General features: G+C 42.9%; 4 protein-coding genes across 11 annotated transcripts in view; 1 reads left to right on the top strand and 3 right to left on the bottom strand.

Moving 5' to 3' along the window:
- The window catches only part of pdlim7 (PDZ and LIM domain 7), a 30,917-nt gene extending 29,996 nt beyond the window's left edge, over positions 1 to 921 (bottom strand). Inside the window, exon 1 of one of the 2 annotated variants that reach the window (XM_040015388.1) lies at positions 736 to 921. In XM_040015388.1, coding sequence (XP_039871322.1) covers positions 736 to 765 — 30 coding nt within the window. In that variant the 5' untranslated portion in view covers positions 766 to 921. The remainder of the gene's footprint in view (positions 1 to 735) is intronic. The other variant, XM_040015385.1, reaches the window with a different exon arrangement.
- A 2,541-nt stretch (positions 922 to 3,462) lies between these two features.
- Positions 3,463 to 7,942, top strand: cltb (clathrin, light chain B). 2 transcript variants are annotated; one of them, XM_040015389.1, is made up of 6 exons: positions 3,463 to 3,897; positions 4,453 to 4,496; positions 4,661 to 4,778; positions 5,072 to 5,183; positions 6,054 to 6,107; positions 6,880 to 7,942. In XM_040015389.1, the coding sequence occupies exons 1-6, from the start codon at positions 3,744 to 3,746 to the stop codon at positions 7,049 to 7,051; spliced, it is 654 nt and encodes a 217-aa protein (XP_039871323.1). In that variant the 5' UTR covers positions 3,463 to 3,743; the 3' UTR covers positions 7,052 to 7,942. The 2 variants fall into 2 exon arrangements, with proteins under 2 accessions (XP_039871323.1, XP_039871324.1); XM_040015390.1 differs by lacking the exon at positions 6,054 to 6,107 and having other exon boundaries at positions 3,469 to 3,897.
- A 771-nt stretch (positions 7,943 to 8,713) lies between these two features.
- On the bottom strand, positions 8,714 to 10,411 carry higd2a (HIG1 hypoxia inducible domain family, member 2A). The gene is made up of 2 exons (XM_040015391.1): positions 10,187 to 10,411; positions 8,714 to 9,273 (listed from the first exon to the last, which is right to left on the bottom strand). The coding sequence occupies exons 1-2, from the start codon at positions 10,371 to 10,373 to the stop codon at positions 9,107 to 9,109; spliced, it is 354 nt and encodes a 117-aa protein (XP_039871325.1). The 5' UTR covers positions 10,374 to 10,411; the 3' UTR covers positions 8,714 to 9,106.
- Positions 10,412 to 11,599: 1,188 nt separating this feature from the next.
- Positions 11,600 to 16,515, bottom strand: part of ankhd1 (ankyrin repeat and KH domain containing 1) — a 31,161-nt gene continuing 26,245 nt past the window's right edge. For all 6 annotated transcript variants that reach the window (XM_040015373.1, XM_040015375.1, XM_040015376.1 and 3 more), the window contains exons 32-39: positions 16,345 to 16,494; positions 14,015 to 15,572; positions 13,713 to 13,902; positions 13,388 to 13,510; positions 12,927 to 13,178; positions 12,632 to 12,816; positions 12,365 to 12,541; positions 11,600 to 12,250 (exon numbers count right to left, since the gene is read on the bottom strand). In XM_040015373.1, the coding sequence (XP_039871307.1) occupies positions 12,191 to 12,250; positions 12,365 to 12,541; positions 12,632 to 12,816; positions 12,927 to 13,178; positions 13,388 to 13,510; positions 13,713 to 13,902; positions 14,015 to 15,572; positions 16,345 to 16,494 (2,695 nt within the window). In that variant the 3' untranslated portion in view covers positions 11,600 to 12,190. The remainder of the gene's footprint in view (positions 12,251 to 12,364; positions 12,542 to 12,631; positions 12,817 to 12,926; positions 13,179 to 13,387; positions 13,511 to 13,712; positions 13,903 to 14,014; positions 15,573 to 16,344; positions 16,495 to 16,515) is intronic.

The following is a 16,515-nucleotide window of genomic DNA, read 5'->3' as shown; positions in this document are numbered from 1 at the left end:
AAATTAGTTTTTCCTCAGAGCCAGGGAAATGAACTATGATACAGAGGAGCATAAGGCGACACAGAAAGACCTGCAGCAGGTAATGGAGGCTAGATTTCACTGGTGACAAACACCACACTGAAAGCTGATTACTCAAGACTGTATTAAAGCGGAGGAAGTTACAGCATTAATGTGACTGCACTCCACTTAATTAAACACCACCCTGTATGATAGGCAAGAGAATAAAAGCATCAATTTTAAGCCAATAAATGTGTGGCACTCATCCCCATGCTTATGGTGTTGCTATTTATAATCTTCTATATTATTGCTGCTGCATTAGTTCTATAGGAACTCGTGTTGCGTTTAATGAGAGCTCAAATACAGGGAATTTTTGGTTAACACGCTACGCAATTACGAGCTTACACGGGTTTCTTTTAAATAACTTCAATGCGTCTAGCACACTAATTTCCCAGCGGTAATTAAAGGCCACGCTGTGAACGCTGTACCCCGGTTAACACCGCCGCAGACAGCCAGGTTTCCACTCGCGACAACACGGGACACGAAAACCGGACAAAACTCTCGGCTCTGACAAAGTAGTTAGCACAGCTACAGAGCAGCAGGGGCTCGGGGAAGATGGCCAGAAGCATGAGCCTGCACAGTTTGGAGCACCAGCTTAACCCATACAAACCTCCTCTGTGGGGGGAAAAAAGTTGGTTTGAAGAAGTTACACAAACACACAAAGATGCATTAGCTTACCTCTTGTGTCTCTCTGTGCTCGCCGGACATCACGAGTGTACCGAATTAAAAAATATGATAATAAGTGGGTTGGCAAGCAGGCAACTTTTCAGACTTCCTTGAAGCAAACGTCAGGAAGCCGCCGTGGATCCCCCTGGTGAGCAGCAAACTCATTCCCTCAAATTCTTTTTAGCAGGACTCTGCTGAGACGTCAGAAGTCACATGGGCGGAGGCTTCATTTCACTCTGAGGCCGAGTTGCACTCATCAGCTGCTACTACTAAAGCCATTCATCATAGCCGCCCTGAAACCGCTTTTCTCAATCACTCCGTCGGTTTTAACTAAAGGAACATAAATAAATAAATAAGACTATGTCTCAGGGATAAACATGAACTAATCCAGGACACCGCCCCTGAAGAATAACTTTTTACACACGCTGTTTACTGTACTTACTATAGTAAGTACAGTAAATAATAATGGCTTAGCTATAGCTAAGCCATTATTATTTAATAGTAATAGGTAACTTAATTTGACATGACTTATCCTAGATGGAGAGAGAAACAGATATATACTTTACCAGCAAGTAAAACTAGTACCGTCTACAATAAACAACACAGTTAAAATGAAAGTTTCACTGGTGCCTGCATGGTAAGAGCCTTATACTATGAAATAGCGCAAGAGTCTGTAAAATAAAAAAGAAAAGTGAAGTTAGTTTTTTTTTTTTAAAAAAAAGCAGTATTTGCTTCTACTGCAAGTGCTACTATGTTTGGCTTTATATTTTCTTTGAAAATGCTTTTGTGAAACATTTTTGAGGGAAGCTCCTTGGTAGGAAAACAGATAAGTGGATAAACGTCTCACCAAAAAACAAAACGAAACAAAAAAAGTTAAGAAAGTGCGCAGATACGGTCAGCTGCAATCAACACTCTTTATTATCATGCGCATGTCATCAATCGCAGTCCCTGGAACAGAAGTGGAGCTCTCGCTCTTTTGTACCTTTGTACATTCCAAAGAAAGGGGAGGAAGTCACAAAACGATCATACACATCGCTCGCTGTGAAACCTAACGGAACTTCCACTACAATGGGTATGCTGTTTCGTGCCCTTGGCGCTATCAGCACCTGCAAATGGAGTTGTTTTCTTTTGCTTAACGTAACAGGCGTTACGTTAAAAAAAACAAAAAACAAAACGTAATTCTTTCTGTTCGCAAACAAAAACAGGTGTTAAAAAAGGATTCTTTTGAACAATTGAGGAGGGTAATATTTATTATTAACATTCATGTGACAGACACTATATCAGTTCTAGCCAGATTTATGCAATAATTAATGTGTATCTTCTTTTTTCAGCTGCTTCCTCTAGGGGTCGCTACAACTTTCGTCTCATCCTATCCCCAGCATCCTCCTCTGCCACACCAACCCTCTGCATGTTCTCCTTCACTACATCCATGAATCTCCTCTGTGGTCTTTTCCTCCTGTCTGGCAGCTCCATCTTCAATATCCTTTGTCCACTATATCTACAATCACTCCTCTGCATGTATCCAAACCATATCAGCCTCGTCTCTTTAACTTTGTCCCCAAACTGTTTATCCAGTGCTGTTTTTTCCAATTATGGATTTTTAAATGGTACAAAACTCCACTAACACTAACCACGTCAACCATTACTGAAAGGTCATTACTAATGATCATAAATGCAAAGCATAGGCCGTTAATAAGATCCGTAGCAGGAGTAAATAGCAAACAGGAGAAAATATAGAGTCAAGAGGGGTATATACAAAAATAAGAGAAAGGCTCACTTTAGAGAACAAGTTGCAAAGTGCTTGGAAGCAGTGCAAAGAAAATACATGGTCTGAATAGACAGTGTGTGAGTCACCTGAGTGATGAGGATTACTCAAACCATGGTGAGGTGAGTGGGCAGGTGTGGGGTGTGGGTGTTTGTTGAGTGTTTAACAGTCCGAATGGCCCAGGGGAAGAAGCTGTTTGTGAGTCTGGAGGTGTAGGACCTGACTGACCGGAGATCTTGACCTGGCCTCCAGGGTTGGCAGAGGACAGTCAATGTTTTTTTGGGCGATGTTAATTACATTTGCACAGCCTTCCTGCTCTCAGCTGTGGCCCCTGCGTACCCAACACCCAGGCAGTAGGAGAGCATGCTCCACTGTGGAGCAGTAGAAGGCCAGCGGAGGACAAGGTGAGCTCTTTTGTTTTAAGGACCTTCAGCTTTAGGTTATTTTCTGAGCACCAGTGTGACAAGTTTCTCTACCTCTGCCCTGTACGCCTCCATCAGAGATGAACCCAGTATGTCATCAGCATATTTGACGACTATGTTGGTTGGGTGGGTTGAGATCAGTGTAGAGGGCATACAATAGGGGGATCTGGTGCAGAGTGACAGCGAGTGGGGGGAGAGGTGGGGGCGGTTAGTGAGGAAATCTTTGATCCAGAAGCAGGTGGCAGGGAGGATCTGAAGGTGTTCCAGTTAAGTGGTGAGGATGTCTGCTGCGTCTCCCTTTTAATGATCCACTCATGTAGATTTTGCTGAGGATATTTATTTTCCTGCAGGGGGGGGTGGGGGGTGAATGCATAACCTTTATGCTTTTACGAACCATTTTCCATTTCTGTTTATAAATTGTGCTATATAAGGTTTGTATATATTTTTTATTACTGTCACTGCATTAGCACTACAACCCTTGGAGATGACAGTGCTGTGCTGCAGGTGGCCAGCAGATGACGACAAACTCCAACAAAATGTAAAGGTCCCCTCGGGGTGCTGCCCCTGCTCTATCATCATACACATACTGGTTGAACAAGTGAAGAAATAATGAATCATCAGTTACGGCCTTTAATCGACGCGTAGATTGTTTACTCCGTATGCTTTACTAGCTGACTCTATTTTTCCAAGCGATATTTAGAATAGATAACACTCTAATCGAATTTTTAAGTTGTTACTATTAACGTTGCAGAGCTCGGTGGCCTGATTTTTTGTGGCTTTAACGTTTAGCTAGCTAAGCAAGCTCAGTCAAACTTCTACACTTTTTGTGAAAGATGGCTGACAACGGAGCGCACCCGACTGAAGAGGACCCGGCCGCCGCTTTCCTGGCTCAACAGGAGAACGAGATAGCGGGGATAGAAAACGATGGCGACGCATTTGGGATCCTAGAAGGAGCCGGTGTTCAGCAGCCGCAGACCGACAACTATGGCAAGCTTGTCCCTGAGCTAACGAGCAAACAAAGCTAACTAGAGCTAGCTAATATTAATACAGGAACTTGCATCGGTAACTTGCTTAGTAGTTAGCCAACAAAGGCCCCACCGCCATATGTTAACAACACCGCTGTCCGATATAAGTGGTTAACACTCTTATTGCTTCCTATTTAGATTCAAACTAACAGTACGTTAGCCTTGTAGCTTAGCTAGCTGCGACAACGTAGGTTTTGTTTAACGCTATCCCACATAACATTAGCTATGTGACACTAGCACCTTAAAACTAAGCAAGCGAACAAGTGCTACTGGCCTTCTAACCGACAAAGCAGCCCAGACAATATTAAGCAGGTAACCAAACAGGTGTTGCTGCATTTCTGAAGTCTTATCCGTTTCGAGACCAAAAGTTACACCACGGTAGTAGTAGCAGCGAGCATAAGTCGCTCCAGATAGCAAGGAAGTATAAGCGGATAAACTCCAAGAAGTTCATCTTAACTTATATCTGTGTATTTTTTGTTTGTTTGTTTGTTTGTTTTTGTTTTTTTTAAAATGCTAGACGGGTTTGAAGAGCCTGCCACGTTGAATGGAGACCTGTTTCAGGTGAGCTTCAGTCTTGTCTGTCTCTTTACATAACCTATGTGTGGTTGAGTTTTATTCTGAACACCGTAATCATGTGATGAAGGAGTGGGTTTGCTGTGGCGTTCACGCATGAATGAACCGAATAGCTGCTTCTAATGGTGTACATGTTTTGCGTACCCCAACAGGAGTCCAATGGCCCAACAGACAGCTACGCAGCCATCGCCCAGGTGGATATTCAAAGGCAAGAACCTGAAAGTTTACGCAAATGGAGGGAGGAGCAGAAGGCACGCCTAGAAGCATTAGGTTGGTAACAATGTTTCCCTGCCGCTGACAGTGATTGTGTGTACTGCACTTAGTGCTGTGTAGCTCTTATGATTCTTCTTATTTTCCTTACAAGGTCCCTGGTTCATTTCACACCTATTTACTAACACTTCACTGTACTGCTTTTTGCCCTTCTGTTAGAGGCTAAACTGGCTTTCAACACACTGGTGATAAAGTTTAAACTAATCAGAAAAGATCTGTGTCACACATAGAAACAGAAGAAATTAAATGTAATACAACTGTGTGACATTTCTGCTTTCTTGCGTCCTAATAAGACTCGGCATCCAAGGCAGCGGAGGAAGAATGGAGAGTGAAAGCGAAGAAGGAGCTTGAAGACTGGCACGTACACCAAAATGAGCAGATGGAGAAGAATAAGACCAACAACAGGTTAGGATCTGACCTCCCCACCCCACCGCTAATGTGCAGAGAAGTAATCGATGATGGTGATGCTGTAATCACTCTACTACCTTTGTTTTGAATTTTGTATTGGTAGTTAGAGGTAGTTGTTCTTGGTAAAACAAACATTGTGGTTCAGTTAGCAAACATGCCTCGCTCTAAACTATAAACGTTCAGTGGAGGTCCTTATAGGTTCTTCCGAGGTGTGGGAAACTGTGCCTTTCTCTACAAGATTACATCCTAGACCTGTGTATGTTTTACAGCTGACTGATAAATTGTCACGGTTGTGGTATATGTGTTGAATTTACTGCACCAAGGTGATCACAACAGATTACAACACTATAATACTTAATACTTCATTTAGCCTGGTTCCCCTCAGTGTCATAAACTGTGCAGTCTCTCTTTTCTTGACCAAGCTAACCAGTTATTCTCTCACACTTCCCAACAGACTCTGTCCAAGTCTGGCACGGTATCGCTCTGCATCTGTAGCTCTTTTCTTTTTTTTTCTTCTATTTTTTCTAAAGGACTGAGAGGCAATACTCTGATGAGATATTAGTCTACAGCTGTGTGTCCAGTTCAAGTGCCCAGAAAGCAAAACAGGAAACTAGCTAGCTGAAAAGAATGCAGACAGCAGAAAGAAAATGCTGCAGTCGCTCCCTCCCCATGCTAGAGCAAAGACCATCCTAGATTGTTTATGACACTAGTGCAAGATGTTTAGTCACTGTTTCCACCTCATTAGAAATGTTTCTCAGTTGCTTACAATAACCCAGACTCTAACACTTTTATGCTTGTTGACTGACACTGAAACTGTTCTCCTCTCCTTCTTTTTTCCTGCTTTCTTGGCCTTGCCCTGCACGCTAGGATTGCTGATAAGGCTTTCTACAAACAGCCCAACTCTGATGTTATAGGCTTTGTGTACGTTTAGAATTCGTCTGCTTTCTAATATTGTATGATCTGCCCCCTGAATGACCTCTTTTGCCCACGATGCATGACCCAACACTGGAATTCTGTTTTTTTCTTTTTTGTCAAAGGCTTCATTTGGCATTATTTGTGTTCTTTTTGACTGATTTGTGCCCTGGATGTTTTTATATACCAAAAATAAATATTAAATATGTCAACAATGAAGTGTATGTTGGGTATAAAGTATAGACTGTATGAAAGATGGATGTAGCTACCCTTAAGTCCAATTATGCTTTTCCATGATTTGATATTGACATATTGTTAGCCAATGAGCTGCTTCAATCTGACCCTTAGAATAATCAGGGTGTTTTTTGGTTTGTTTATTTGTTTGTTTTTTAAATGGACCAAAAACTTCTGAGCCCATAAAGTCCTCGTGAAAAGTTCTACTGATGTCAAAGAGTGAGGCAGCCGAGGATCTTTTTCAGCCACGTCTATTTACTTTCAAGTCCTTTATTAGTCTGGGATGTCGCCCCCTGCTGGCCATTAAAACAAAAGCAGGATTAGGGTTTTAGATCTGGAAGCTACATCTATCTTCTACACCATCTGCGGCATAAAGACATGCATGAGGTATTTTTTGCTTTTACTATCTCGTGAACACGTGCTCTTGGTGTGATTGAACTTTGTGGTTGGGAACCGTGTTTGGCTCAGGCTGCGTTTGCTTTCGTGAAATCCCTCTGATAACCTCCAGCTCACCGACACCTTTCTGTGCTTCCCTTCACATCCACAGAGCATCTGAGGAGGCTTTCCTGGCAGAGACGGACAGCAACAGCCCCGGGTCTGAATGGGAGAGAGTAGCTCGTCTCTGTGACTTCAATCCAAAAACCAACAAGCAGGCGAAGGATGTTTCCCGAATGCGCTCTGTGCTGATCTCTCTCAAACAGACACCTCTAGTTCGCTAGAGCATGTCGCTGGGGGGAGCTAGAAACATTGCCTTTTAATCTCACTTTGCATCAGAAGGATTTGTATGCCCTTTTGTGTACGAAAAACACCCTGGTATGTTTATAACCTTTAAACACTTCCTGCCTTTAACGATGCCTGTTAGTCAAATAATATACTTAAACCTGTGAGAGGAGGAATTACTGTTACAACATCCTTTAGTTGGTCAGCTTCATCACTGCTATATTAAGAAAATATTGTTACTGTAAATTCAGTAATTTCCCTTTCTCCTTTAACTTATAAATTGTTACTAGGTCAACTTTATTGCATGCCTTCCTGATATTTTGGATGCACATTTTTAGTTGAATTTATAAATTAGCATTACGGTCAAACACTTAGCGATTAAGCACTGTTACAGATTAGATTGTAACCAGTTTTGCCTCTCATCAACTATAAACCATTAACCGAAGCACATTAATGTTCACTGTATTATATTATATCCCTAATTACTGTTTTTAAGTTAGCATATTTTTCACTATAACATACCCAAGCTCGTGGCCTTTTTTGATCGAACTCTTTCTACAATTTGAGCACTTAGCCGGATGAATTTCTCTTCAATTTGGCAAGATTTCAGCTAAATTAAGAAACATTGAACTACAACCAAAGATTTCATTGAAATTTTCAGAGTTCACACATTTGACGGCTTGTTTCTTATTTTGCTATATTATACCATTTTCTGTTACGCCAACAAATTTTAATTTTTTTTTTTTTTAAAGAAATGATGCACGGGGTCATTTACAACAGCGATGTCTTCACACTGTTTCACATGCTGCCTATTTGGACTTAAGGAATAGTGAAAAAGTGAATGTTAAAAGGGAACTGGAAAATAAAAACAGTGTAGTATGATCACTTCAGCCGATTTGTCTTCAATTCTTAGCTGTGACTGTTGACACCTTAATGCACTTGTGATAATTGCTTACTTATGCCCTTGTATTTTGACATACAAGCAACTTTGATAGGTGGTTCAAACAGAGCATCAGAATGGAGAAGAAAGGTGATTTAAGTGACTTTGAATGTGGCATGGTTGTTAGTGCTGGAGTGGCTGCTCTGGGTATTTCAGAAACTGCTGATCTACTGAGATTTCCCCACACAAACAACTCTGAGGTTTACAGAGAATGACCAGAGTAGTTCAAGCTGATTGGAAGGCAACAGTAACCTGAATAACTGTTTGGTACAACCAAGGTATGCAGAAGAGCATCTCTGAATGCAGATCAGAAGACCACACCTGCTCTAGTCTCTGAGGAATGTTTCCAGCACCATATGTGCAACAAATAATTAAGGTAGCTCTAAAGTCAGTGCTAATATTATGACCACGTTTGGGTTATTTACAGATATTTTAAATCTTTTAAGCATAATGTTTTATACATATCATGCTTAACTTGGCTAGCACAATTCTGAGCGGTGACTTTATAAAGTGTATAATTTACACTATTACACTACACATAACACCTGAAGGTCTTCTTAGGAGGATTTTATTCTGTTGAGTGTTTTAAGGTGGACTTGGGCCTAACTCAAGTCATTAACAAGGAATTTCCACACTGAGTTTGTCAATATAACCTTATAGGTTAGCACACCAGGAAACTCAAACACAAGATATGGTGCTTTATCTTAAATATGACACCAGGTTCAAATGTGACATTTTATTAGAATATAATAATAACAGTATGGGGGGTACATTTGAAGCCGAGCTCACCAAATGAGCAAGAAGCAAGAAAACAATTTACATTTATCAGCAATTTGCTTCAACACAATTTTAGTAGTGTTAAAGAAGTCCAGCCTGCTTACTGGTAACAAGCCGATTCAACTTTGCTGTTCCACACTGTCAGCAAGAAGCGAAAATATTCATTTTTTGTGAGTGATTCAGTTTTTAAACAGCAATAAATAATGCTGACATTCACATATGTGTCTGAAGAATGTTAAAGACCCAATACATTATCCAGTTCATTTAAAGAAGTCCGGAGTCTGCAGCGATTCCACACACTGAATGGACAATGGCAGAGATGTGGGATCGATCCATTTCACTGCTTGGGTTTCAGAGCCGTGGCAAAAACACCAACAATAATGGCAACTACAGTGAAGCCTTGAGCAAAGATGCGTCCCCTCATCAAGAGCTGGGACTGTCTGGTTTTCCCTTGATGGAAGGCACGGAGACCATAAATCAGCGCTCCCGCTGTTCCCAAACAACCTGGAAAATAAAGAAATTATAGCTTATAAACCCAGTTTATTAGGACAGTTAACTGGATCCACAGACAAGGAAAAACTCATGGCTGAATAGTGTAACTAATATCAAGTAGAATGGGGTGATGGAGATATAAAAGCTGCACTTTCCTTTGGCACAGACACTTTTTAGTTATCAGGGTGGCTGCAGTCAACGGTAAAATAACGGGAGAACTGCCACGAATTAGTTTTGTTCATTTCTAATGACAGCATTATTGCTACAGATGTCAACAACAGATGACCTCAGTGTAAACAGCTTCTAAATTAGAATCTTAAACGCTTCAGGGAACACAAAACAAGAATCAGCAATAATATCATAGGCATCAATGGACTATGTATGATTTTGGGAGTAACGATGAAAGAAAACAGCACAGGCTATTTTAATAAAGCACTCGTGAAGCAACAGTAAGTAGTATATCAGATACAGAATTACGTAAATAACTGTTGACAGATGAACAAGAATGTGAGATACAGTCCAATTATATCCCCAGCATGTTTGTCCGGTTTTACATTATCCACTTAAAACAGCTTTTAATACGCTTTGATGTATTGAAGGTTTTATTGTGCAGACCACGAGTTACAAAACATATGAAGAATGACCACAATGACCTCCGGGGGTTGAGAGGACGCTGCCGCACAGCTGGAGGAGCAGCTCCGGCAATATTTCCGGTACCGAAAGCAGATCGTTGGGAAATATGTCATAGGTTACGTTGATCTAGCCACACACCTCTGCTGTGTTATCAGCTGATGTCGTGCCCACCACTCACCCAAGCCTTTATGTTTTATATTTAAGCGCTAACATAGTTGTGTGAAGTAGAGGACATAGCAGACCGCAGTTGTGACTTTACGGTGCAGCGCTTTTCTCCGCTTGTGTAACTCACCTATCGGGACGAATGGGTTCTCCTTGGTTTTCCTCGCAAACTTTTCCTTGAAAGTCTCATCTTTGACTTTAGGCAAAGGGTTGAAGCCTTCGATGTTTGGAGCCTGGGATAAATCAAACGGCACAGCTCCCCGCGGAGCTGCTCCGGGTGTTTGCTCTGCAACTCCGGGTGTTGCTGCTGCCGCCATGCTTACCTTGGGTATGACAACCAGGAAATCCCAAGAACTACATTTCCGGTTAAAATTTTCCACGGCTTCACAATAAAGGTCCAAATATTTTAAATAAATAAATAAAAATGAAAAAAAGAATGTGAATGCTGGTTACCTGCTGGAAACCTTGGTTAGAGAGGAATGCCTTGGACAAATTCATCAATCTTTCACTTCAGAAATATAAAACTGAAATATAAATTAGACTAAACACTGACCACGGCCTCTTAGTGCAGATATTCAAGTATTTTAGTATACAAGTATTTAAAATCATACCCAGCTGCAGCAATGTTATGATATGTGTCTGCAATATTATGATCCAATATCTGATAGTGCGCAGTAAGTGCTTTTTCTTTAGATATAATTGCGCTTTTTCTTTTTACTTTAGAGTACACTTTATTGCAGCTTCTCAATGCACAACTTTCAACTCAAAGCTAAACTCTCCCCCCACCTATTTGCAGGTGTGTTAAATGTGCAGTTTTTAACTTGAACAGAAATTAAAAAGTCAGATTTGTTTTAGAATAAAGTTCAGCGGATGTTAAATTCAATTTAGGTCATTTACTGTCCAGTGATGTAACTGGATACTTACCACAAACAATCAAGATTGAGGTTCTGTATACACAGCAGGATGGTTCCATTTTAATAATAAAAATCTCATGACTTGTAATTACTTGAAATTGAATCCCATATTTAAAAAAAAAAAAAAAAGTGGCCTAATAAATATTTGTAGCAACTGCTGGACATTCTAATTTTCCTGAATGTGAGGTTTCACTTTCCAGTGGCACATTCCTTATGTGCTGTACAATGCATCAATGAAACAGCTACACATTAAATCTAAACGAATCTTCAGGTGCCACATTTTATTTTAAAATCACAAATTGTTTGCTATAGGGAGGAAAGCTACGCGGCATATTGGGAGTTTCACATAGCTCTCAATTTTTCACAAAATAAACCCCACTCTTACCACTGAGTGGCAGTATTGTACAACCTTCATTGATTCTCAAACATGAAATCACTTTCCCCCCCCCTCAGTGAAGCACTTAGAATGAAATACTTTAATATCTGCCTAAGAAATCATGCAGTCAGGAAGCTTGAGCCCAAAGAGGAATAAAAAATAAAAATCTAGTGGATAAAAACACCCCCCAAAACTTGACTGAAGACTCAGGAGTCATATACATCAAAGATAAACAAAAAAGCTTCAGCACAAATATTTTTCAATCTTTTTATTGAATATTAAGGTAAATATTTCACATTAATACAGGCTACATAAAGTAGAGCCACTATACGACATGAAATTTACTCTCATTTTAACCCTTTTTAGTATGTAAACAATTATACATGTATTTACCACTCTAAAAGGTTCTGATTTCGCTCTTCAGGTAATCATCATCTAGTTCTGGGCCAAGTTTAAATAGCTACTTCATGTTGAGCCCCCCACCCCCCCCACCCCGCAGCCCAAGAACGGTGTACGCGGGTTTAAAGTCAAAAATCGCTAAACTACGCAGAGAATGGATCCTGTTGAACAGGTGATCGCGCGTTTGTGTGTGTTTGCATCATTGGGACACTGATAACAGCTCTGGCCCAATTTCCTCTTTCCTCGTTAGATAGGCACATCAAAGAATGGCGTCAAAGAGAACTTCCAATTCTTCAACCTTTACTCTGCATTTCAGGTCTCTACTAAAGTTTAAAAGTTTACGCGTTAATTTTTTCGTCGTCTTATTCGGTCGTATCGGTCAGTTGGTATTACATGTTTGCACTGTGGGTCATGCTGTGTGTGTTTGATTGCTGTAGGATGCCGTCTAATTGACATGGTTCAGGTGCACATTGCCCACATGAGGTGCCCAGGTACCGGTCCACACCTGAAGGAGAGAGGAGAAAGGTCAGGGGGGTTATTAGTCAAATGCTGCTCCTTATAAAACTGCATAAATCTGCACAAGTGTCGCAAGTCTGATTTTAATAAAGGCCAACTTTACCTGCTGTTGTGGGTCAGAGTTATCTGCATTGTTTGGGACCACTTTAATGATGGGGCTCCATGCAGGGTCACCAGCGTGACCAGCGTGCAAACCATTGTACATCGGCCCCCCTGGGCCTTCTGCCATGGTAGGATGAGGGGGCAGCATGGTTCCTCCATACATAGACATTGGCATCCCCTGGACAAAATGGACACAGATAGCCGGTAAAACACAAGTAGACAGACAAATGGGCATTGAAAGTCCGTCAGAGCTGTTACTCCGAGTTACCTTTGGGAAATCCATGTAACTGTTGGGCAAATGCTGCGGCTGGTGGTAGTTGTTAGCAGGGTTTGCGATGCCCGTGTCGTCCTGCTCCATGGGCTGGTGCTGAGAGAAGGCCGATTGCTCCGCGTGCATCTGCGGGTGCATCATGTGGCTGTTCATCAAGGGCTGGGACCAACCAGACATGGCCTCTGTACAAAAACAACACAAGGCGGTTTTATCGCTGGACGCCAAAGTTACTGAGAACCCATTTCTGTATATGGCTGTGTTCAACTCTCACACGGGCCCAATTTGCTCTTACCTGAACCACTGCCAACCCCGAATGACCAAATGCCTCCCTGTCCAACTGATGCCGTGTAGCTGGTTGTGAGCAGAGGTGGGTTTACAGACCCCGTCTGTCTGATCCTGGCCAACCGCTCTGTGCCGATGGGTGGGGGAACCTTCCGGTCCTGTTGCGAGGAGCTGCCTGGCTTAGGCTGAGGAGGTGAAGCAACCGCTGAGGTGGAAAGGGCAGAGGAGGACACCGTGGAGGGAGGTGGGACAGGAGATTCACCTGGTGGGAAAAGACAAAGCCTAGGTTAGAGCACTTCCAAACAATTTTTAAGAGACTGATTTTTTATTTTTTTTTAAACAAGCATGGATAAATGCTATTAAACTCTCTAATATTAAATTAATGTTAAAGGGATTATAAAAGGGGTCAGGGGTACATTTAAGGCCTAAAATGTAAAATAATTAAAGAGAAGCAGTCTGTGAGCCTGGTACCTGATGTGGATGCACTCCATGGGTGGGGGGAAAAGTGCTGTCTGCTGAATGAGGGTGTGCCAGCTGTATGACCAGGTAGAAAAACAGCACTGCCAGAGATCCCGGTGGCAAAGTTAGGCAACGCTAAGGACACAGACAATAGAAGGAGACTGTCAGCTTTACAGTACTAAATATAAATAAGACCTTACATGTCAACATAGATTCACCACATCCGGTTGCATGTGTACTGTAATCACCACCTTCTTTATTTCTCCTGAAATTATTCTGATAATTATTTTGATTATTAAACCCAAAGAACAGGAATTAAATAAAAATGCAGCCATACCGATGGGGCTGTTGACCATCCTCTGGGTGGTGGAACGGTAGCCAGGGGCTTTTGAGCTGTCTGGAGGAGGTGGGGGCATCATATTCTCCATCTGGCCCATGCTCATGTACGCTTGCTGAGCCGAGAAAGACTGCTCTGGGGGTGATCGAGTAGGCAAATGGCATGCACCCCACACTGGATTGTTTCCCACCTGCAAAGGCAAGCACAACTGATTACTATCACAATCCAGCTGAATGGTGCCCTTACCAAAGTAAATGCACGGTCAAGTAAAGTTGTAGTTGTGAAGATTTATTTACGCGTACCTGGTTGCTGTTATCAAAGATGCTGCTGAAACTGAAGAGACCTGTATGACTGAGGTTGGCGTGCATCTGCTGAGGCTTGCCTGCACTGGCGACATGCTGCATTTGAGAACCGTTCATCATTCCAAGATTACCAGAGACCTGAAGGGAGCCTGGGATCTGGGCTTGAGCTTGGGTCTGAGCTTGTGGAGGCAAACTTGTTGGCTGGGAAGTTGGGTTTTGGGTTTGTTTTGGGACTTCTTGGTGAGTGCTGAAGGGTACAAACACAGACTGTTGTTGCTGCTGTGTTTGCTGCTGCTGCTCAGAAAGGGAATAATAAGGCCCTGGTGGCTGCATACGATGGGAGACTCTGGGCGCAGGTGCTGAGAAGTGGGGTACTGTGTTGTTGGGGTGCGCGACGTTGTGCGAGAAAACAGCAGCAGGTGCTGTGGGTAGGTGAGAACTGGGCTGTGGGTTGAGGTGAGGCTGTGGAACATCTGTGGATGGTACAGAGGAGGGAGGGGGAGGTAACTGCTGGCGGGGTTCTGGCTTTGGAGCTAAGGACATGGCAGGGGCCACGAAACTCACAGAGTTGCCGCTCTCGCTGACAGCAGCGGGCTGGCTCTCTACGGGCAGAGATGACTTGTCTTTTCCAGCAGGGGGAGCAGCACTGGGCTCTGTTTTAACTGGCTGGATGGGGGGCTGTGAAATGGGTCCCACTGGCTGCTGAGGAGCATTTGCCGTAGTTGTAGTGGAACTGTGATGTGCGGGAGAGCCGGTGCCTCGTACTGTACTACTGCCACTGGAAGGCAACGAAACAGAAACAGGTGTGACACCGGCAGGCTTGGGGTCTGGGGCAAAGAGCTGTTTTCTGACAGAGGAAGGCGTAGCGACACTCTGTTGGGGATTATATGGAGTAGGGTTAGGCGTAAGAGGTGTAGCTATAGCAGCGGATGTGTTGGGAGCACTGGTGGTGGCGGTATTGGTGGTCGTGACTGGGACTCCTGAGCTTGCGGTGCTGCTGTGTTCACTGTGATTCGAGTTGGGTCTGGCCTGTGGTCCTGTGTTACTGGATCCTCCGCTGTGTTTGGGGGAGCTGTTAGCACTGCCGGGACTCACAGGGCGCACGGGGAAGGGTCCCCAGGTGCTAGCAGCAGGAGAGAAGGTGCCACCAAACTGCGCCATGGGTAGACGAGGGTGCCTGATCTGGTGCATGGTCTGAGCAGCCAGGAGCGCCAGCTGAGGGTGGGTGTATGCCAGGGACAGGGACACTGGGAAAGGCTGCCTGACGTTTGACGACAGCCCTTTCCCGATCTTTCCCCCAGCCTGAGAAGAGGATGAAGACGAGGATGAGGGAGGCTGGAACGAGACGCCCGTTGACGTGGGCAATGAGCTTAGAGCCTTTGGCCCAGTGGTTGAACCACTGGTGGCCCCCGTGGTACTGGGGAAGGAAGCTGAGGTCGTTTTCGAGCCCGGTGCTCTGATGTGAATCCGGGGAATCAGATCCTCAAGCTCTTTGGCCGGGTCCTGGATCAGAGCATTGATCAGCTGGACTGCATGCCTTGTAGACTCCGTGCCTCCTCTGAAACCAAACACCAGAATATGCTTATTCAAAAATATGTCCTTAAAAAAAAAAAAAAAAAAAAAAAAAAAAAGGCAAAAAAGGTTCTAAAAATATGTCATTTATTATTTTGCCAAATAACTGCCCACCAACTGTAGCTCTAGGTTCTGCACCTCATACAAAACACCAAACCCAGAAAAGCTCAATACACAACATTAAGCTGCAAAACTACACCAAAGAGGAAGTAAAGTTTCTAGATGTGCTCATTTTCCCTCTACACACTGAATATAGTATAGCTCGCCGCAATTTCGTAAGTCATTTTAATCACTCATTTTCATTTCAGCCTTAAGCATCCATGATTTGAATAAAGAGCAGTAAATCTATTAAAGAGGCTGACCCATACTTTCAAAATAACATGGATGTTCATATGTAGCAATAGAGGCAAAGCTGTTTTGCAGGCTATGTAGAGGTATACAGGCAAGCTTTGCATACGTTCAATCCCAAAATATGCTTCTTGCCTTTATTCTGAAAAAACGCAATGTCTTGCAAAGACTCCTTATATGATATCTCACTCTTCCACCTCCGCTTTGTGAACTGGGAGTATTTTGAGGAAAATACTAGCAAAAGAAAATCTGCATATTTCGCACATTAAATGTCAGATCTGTATTTTGTCATCACCCCCCCCCCCGCCAAAATAAAAAGAAAAAAAAAAAAAGCAGGCTTCATATACCAGTCCATCTGATATAATTTAGCTGTAATGGCTTTGTAGTCCAGCAGAGAGTGCTGCTTTTACCTTATAGTGATCATCCTCTCTCCATTCTTGTCCTTCTGCTTGTCCACGTCAATGTGAGCTCCTGTCACATCCTGGATGGCTGTTATGTTGCAGCCTCCTCGACCCATGATCCGAGACACAACGGACGCTGGTACAGAAAGCTTCTTTGATCTTCAAAAGAACACGTGAAAT

Source organism: Simochromis diagramma, unplaced genomic scaffold (genome assembly GCF_900408965.1).
Source record: "Simochromis diagramma unplaced genomic scaffold, fSimDia1.1 OVJJ01000685.1, whole genome shotgun sequence".
In the NCBI taxonomy this organism is placed as follows: domain Eukaryota; kingdom Metazoa; phylum Chordata; class Actinopteri; order Cichliformes; family Cichlidae; genus Simochromis; species Simochromis diagramma.
The sequence above is the reverse complement of the archived record's forward strand: the minus strand, read 5'-3'. Positions and strand labels throughout refer to the sequence as shown.

Bases quoted from the DNA above. Each gene is read 5' to 3' on its own strand.
- cltb (XM_040015389.1), top strand. From the start codon at position 3,744: ATGGCTGACAACGGAGCGCACCCGACTGAAGAGGACCCGGCCGCCGCT. The intron at 5,184-6,053 runs GTTAGGATCTGA...CCTGCACGCTAG, and splicing joins AAGAATAAGACCAACAACAG to GATTGCTGATAAGGCTTTCT. The intron at 6,108-6,879 runs GTACGTTTAGAA...TCACATCCACAG, and splicing joins TCTGATGTTATAGGCTTTGT to AGCATCTGAGGAGGCTTTCC.
- higd2a (XM_040015391.1), bottom strand. From the start codon at position 10,373: ATGGCGGCAGCAGCAACACCCGGAGTTGCAGAGCAAACACCCGGAGCA. The intron at 9,274-10,186 runs GTGAGTTACACA...TTTATTTTCCAG, and splicing joins GAACCCATTCGTCCCGATAG to GTTGTTTGGGAACAGCGGGA.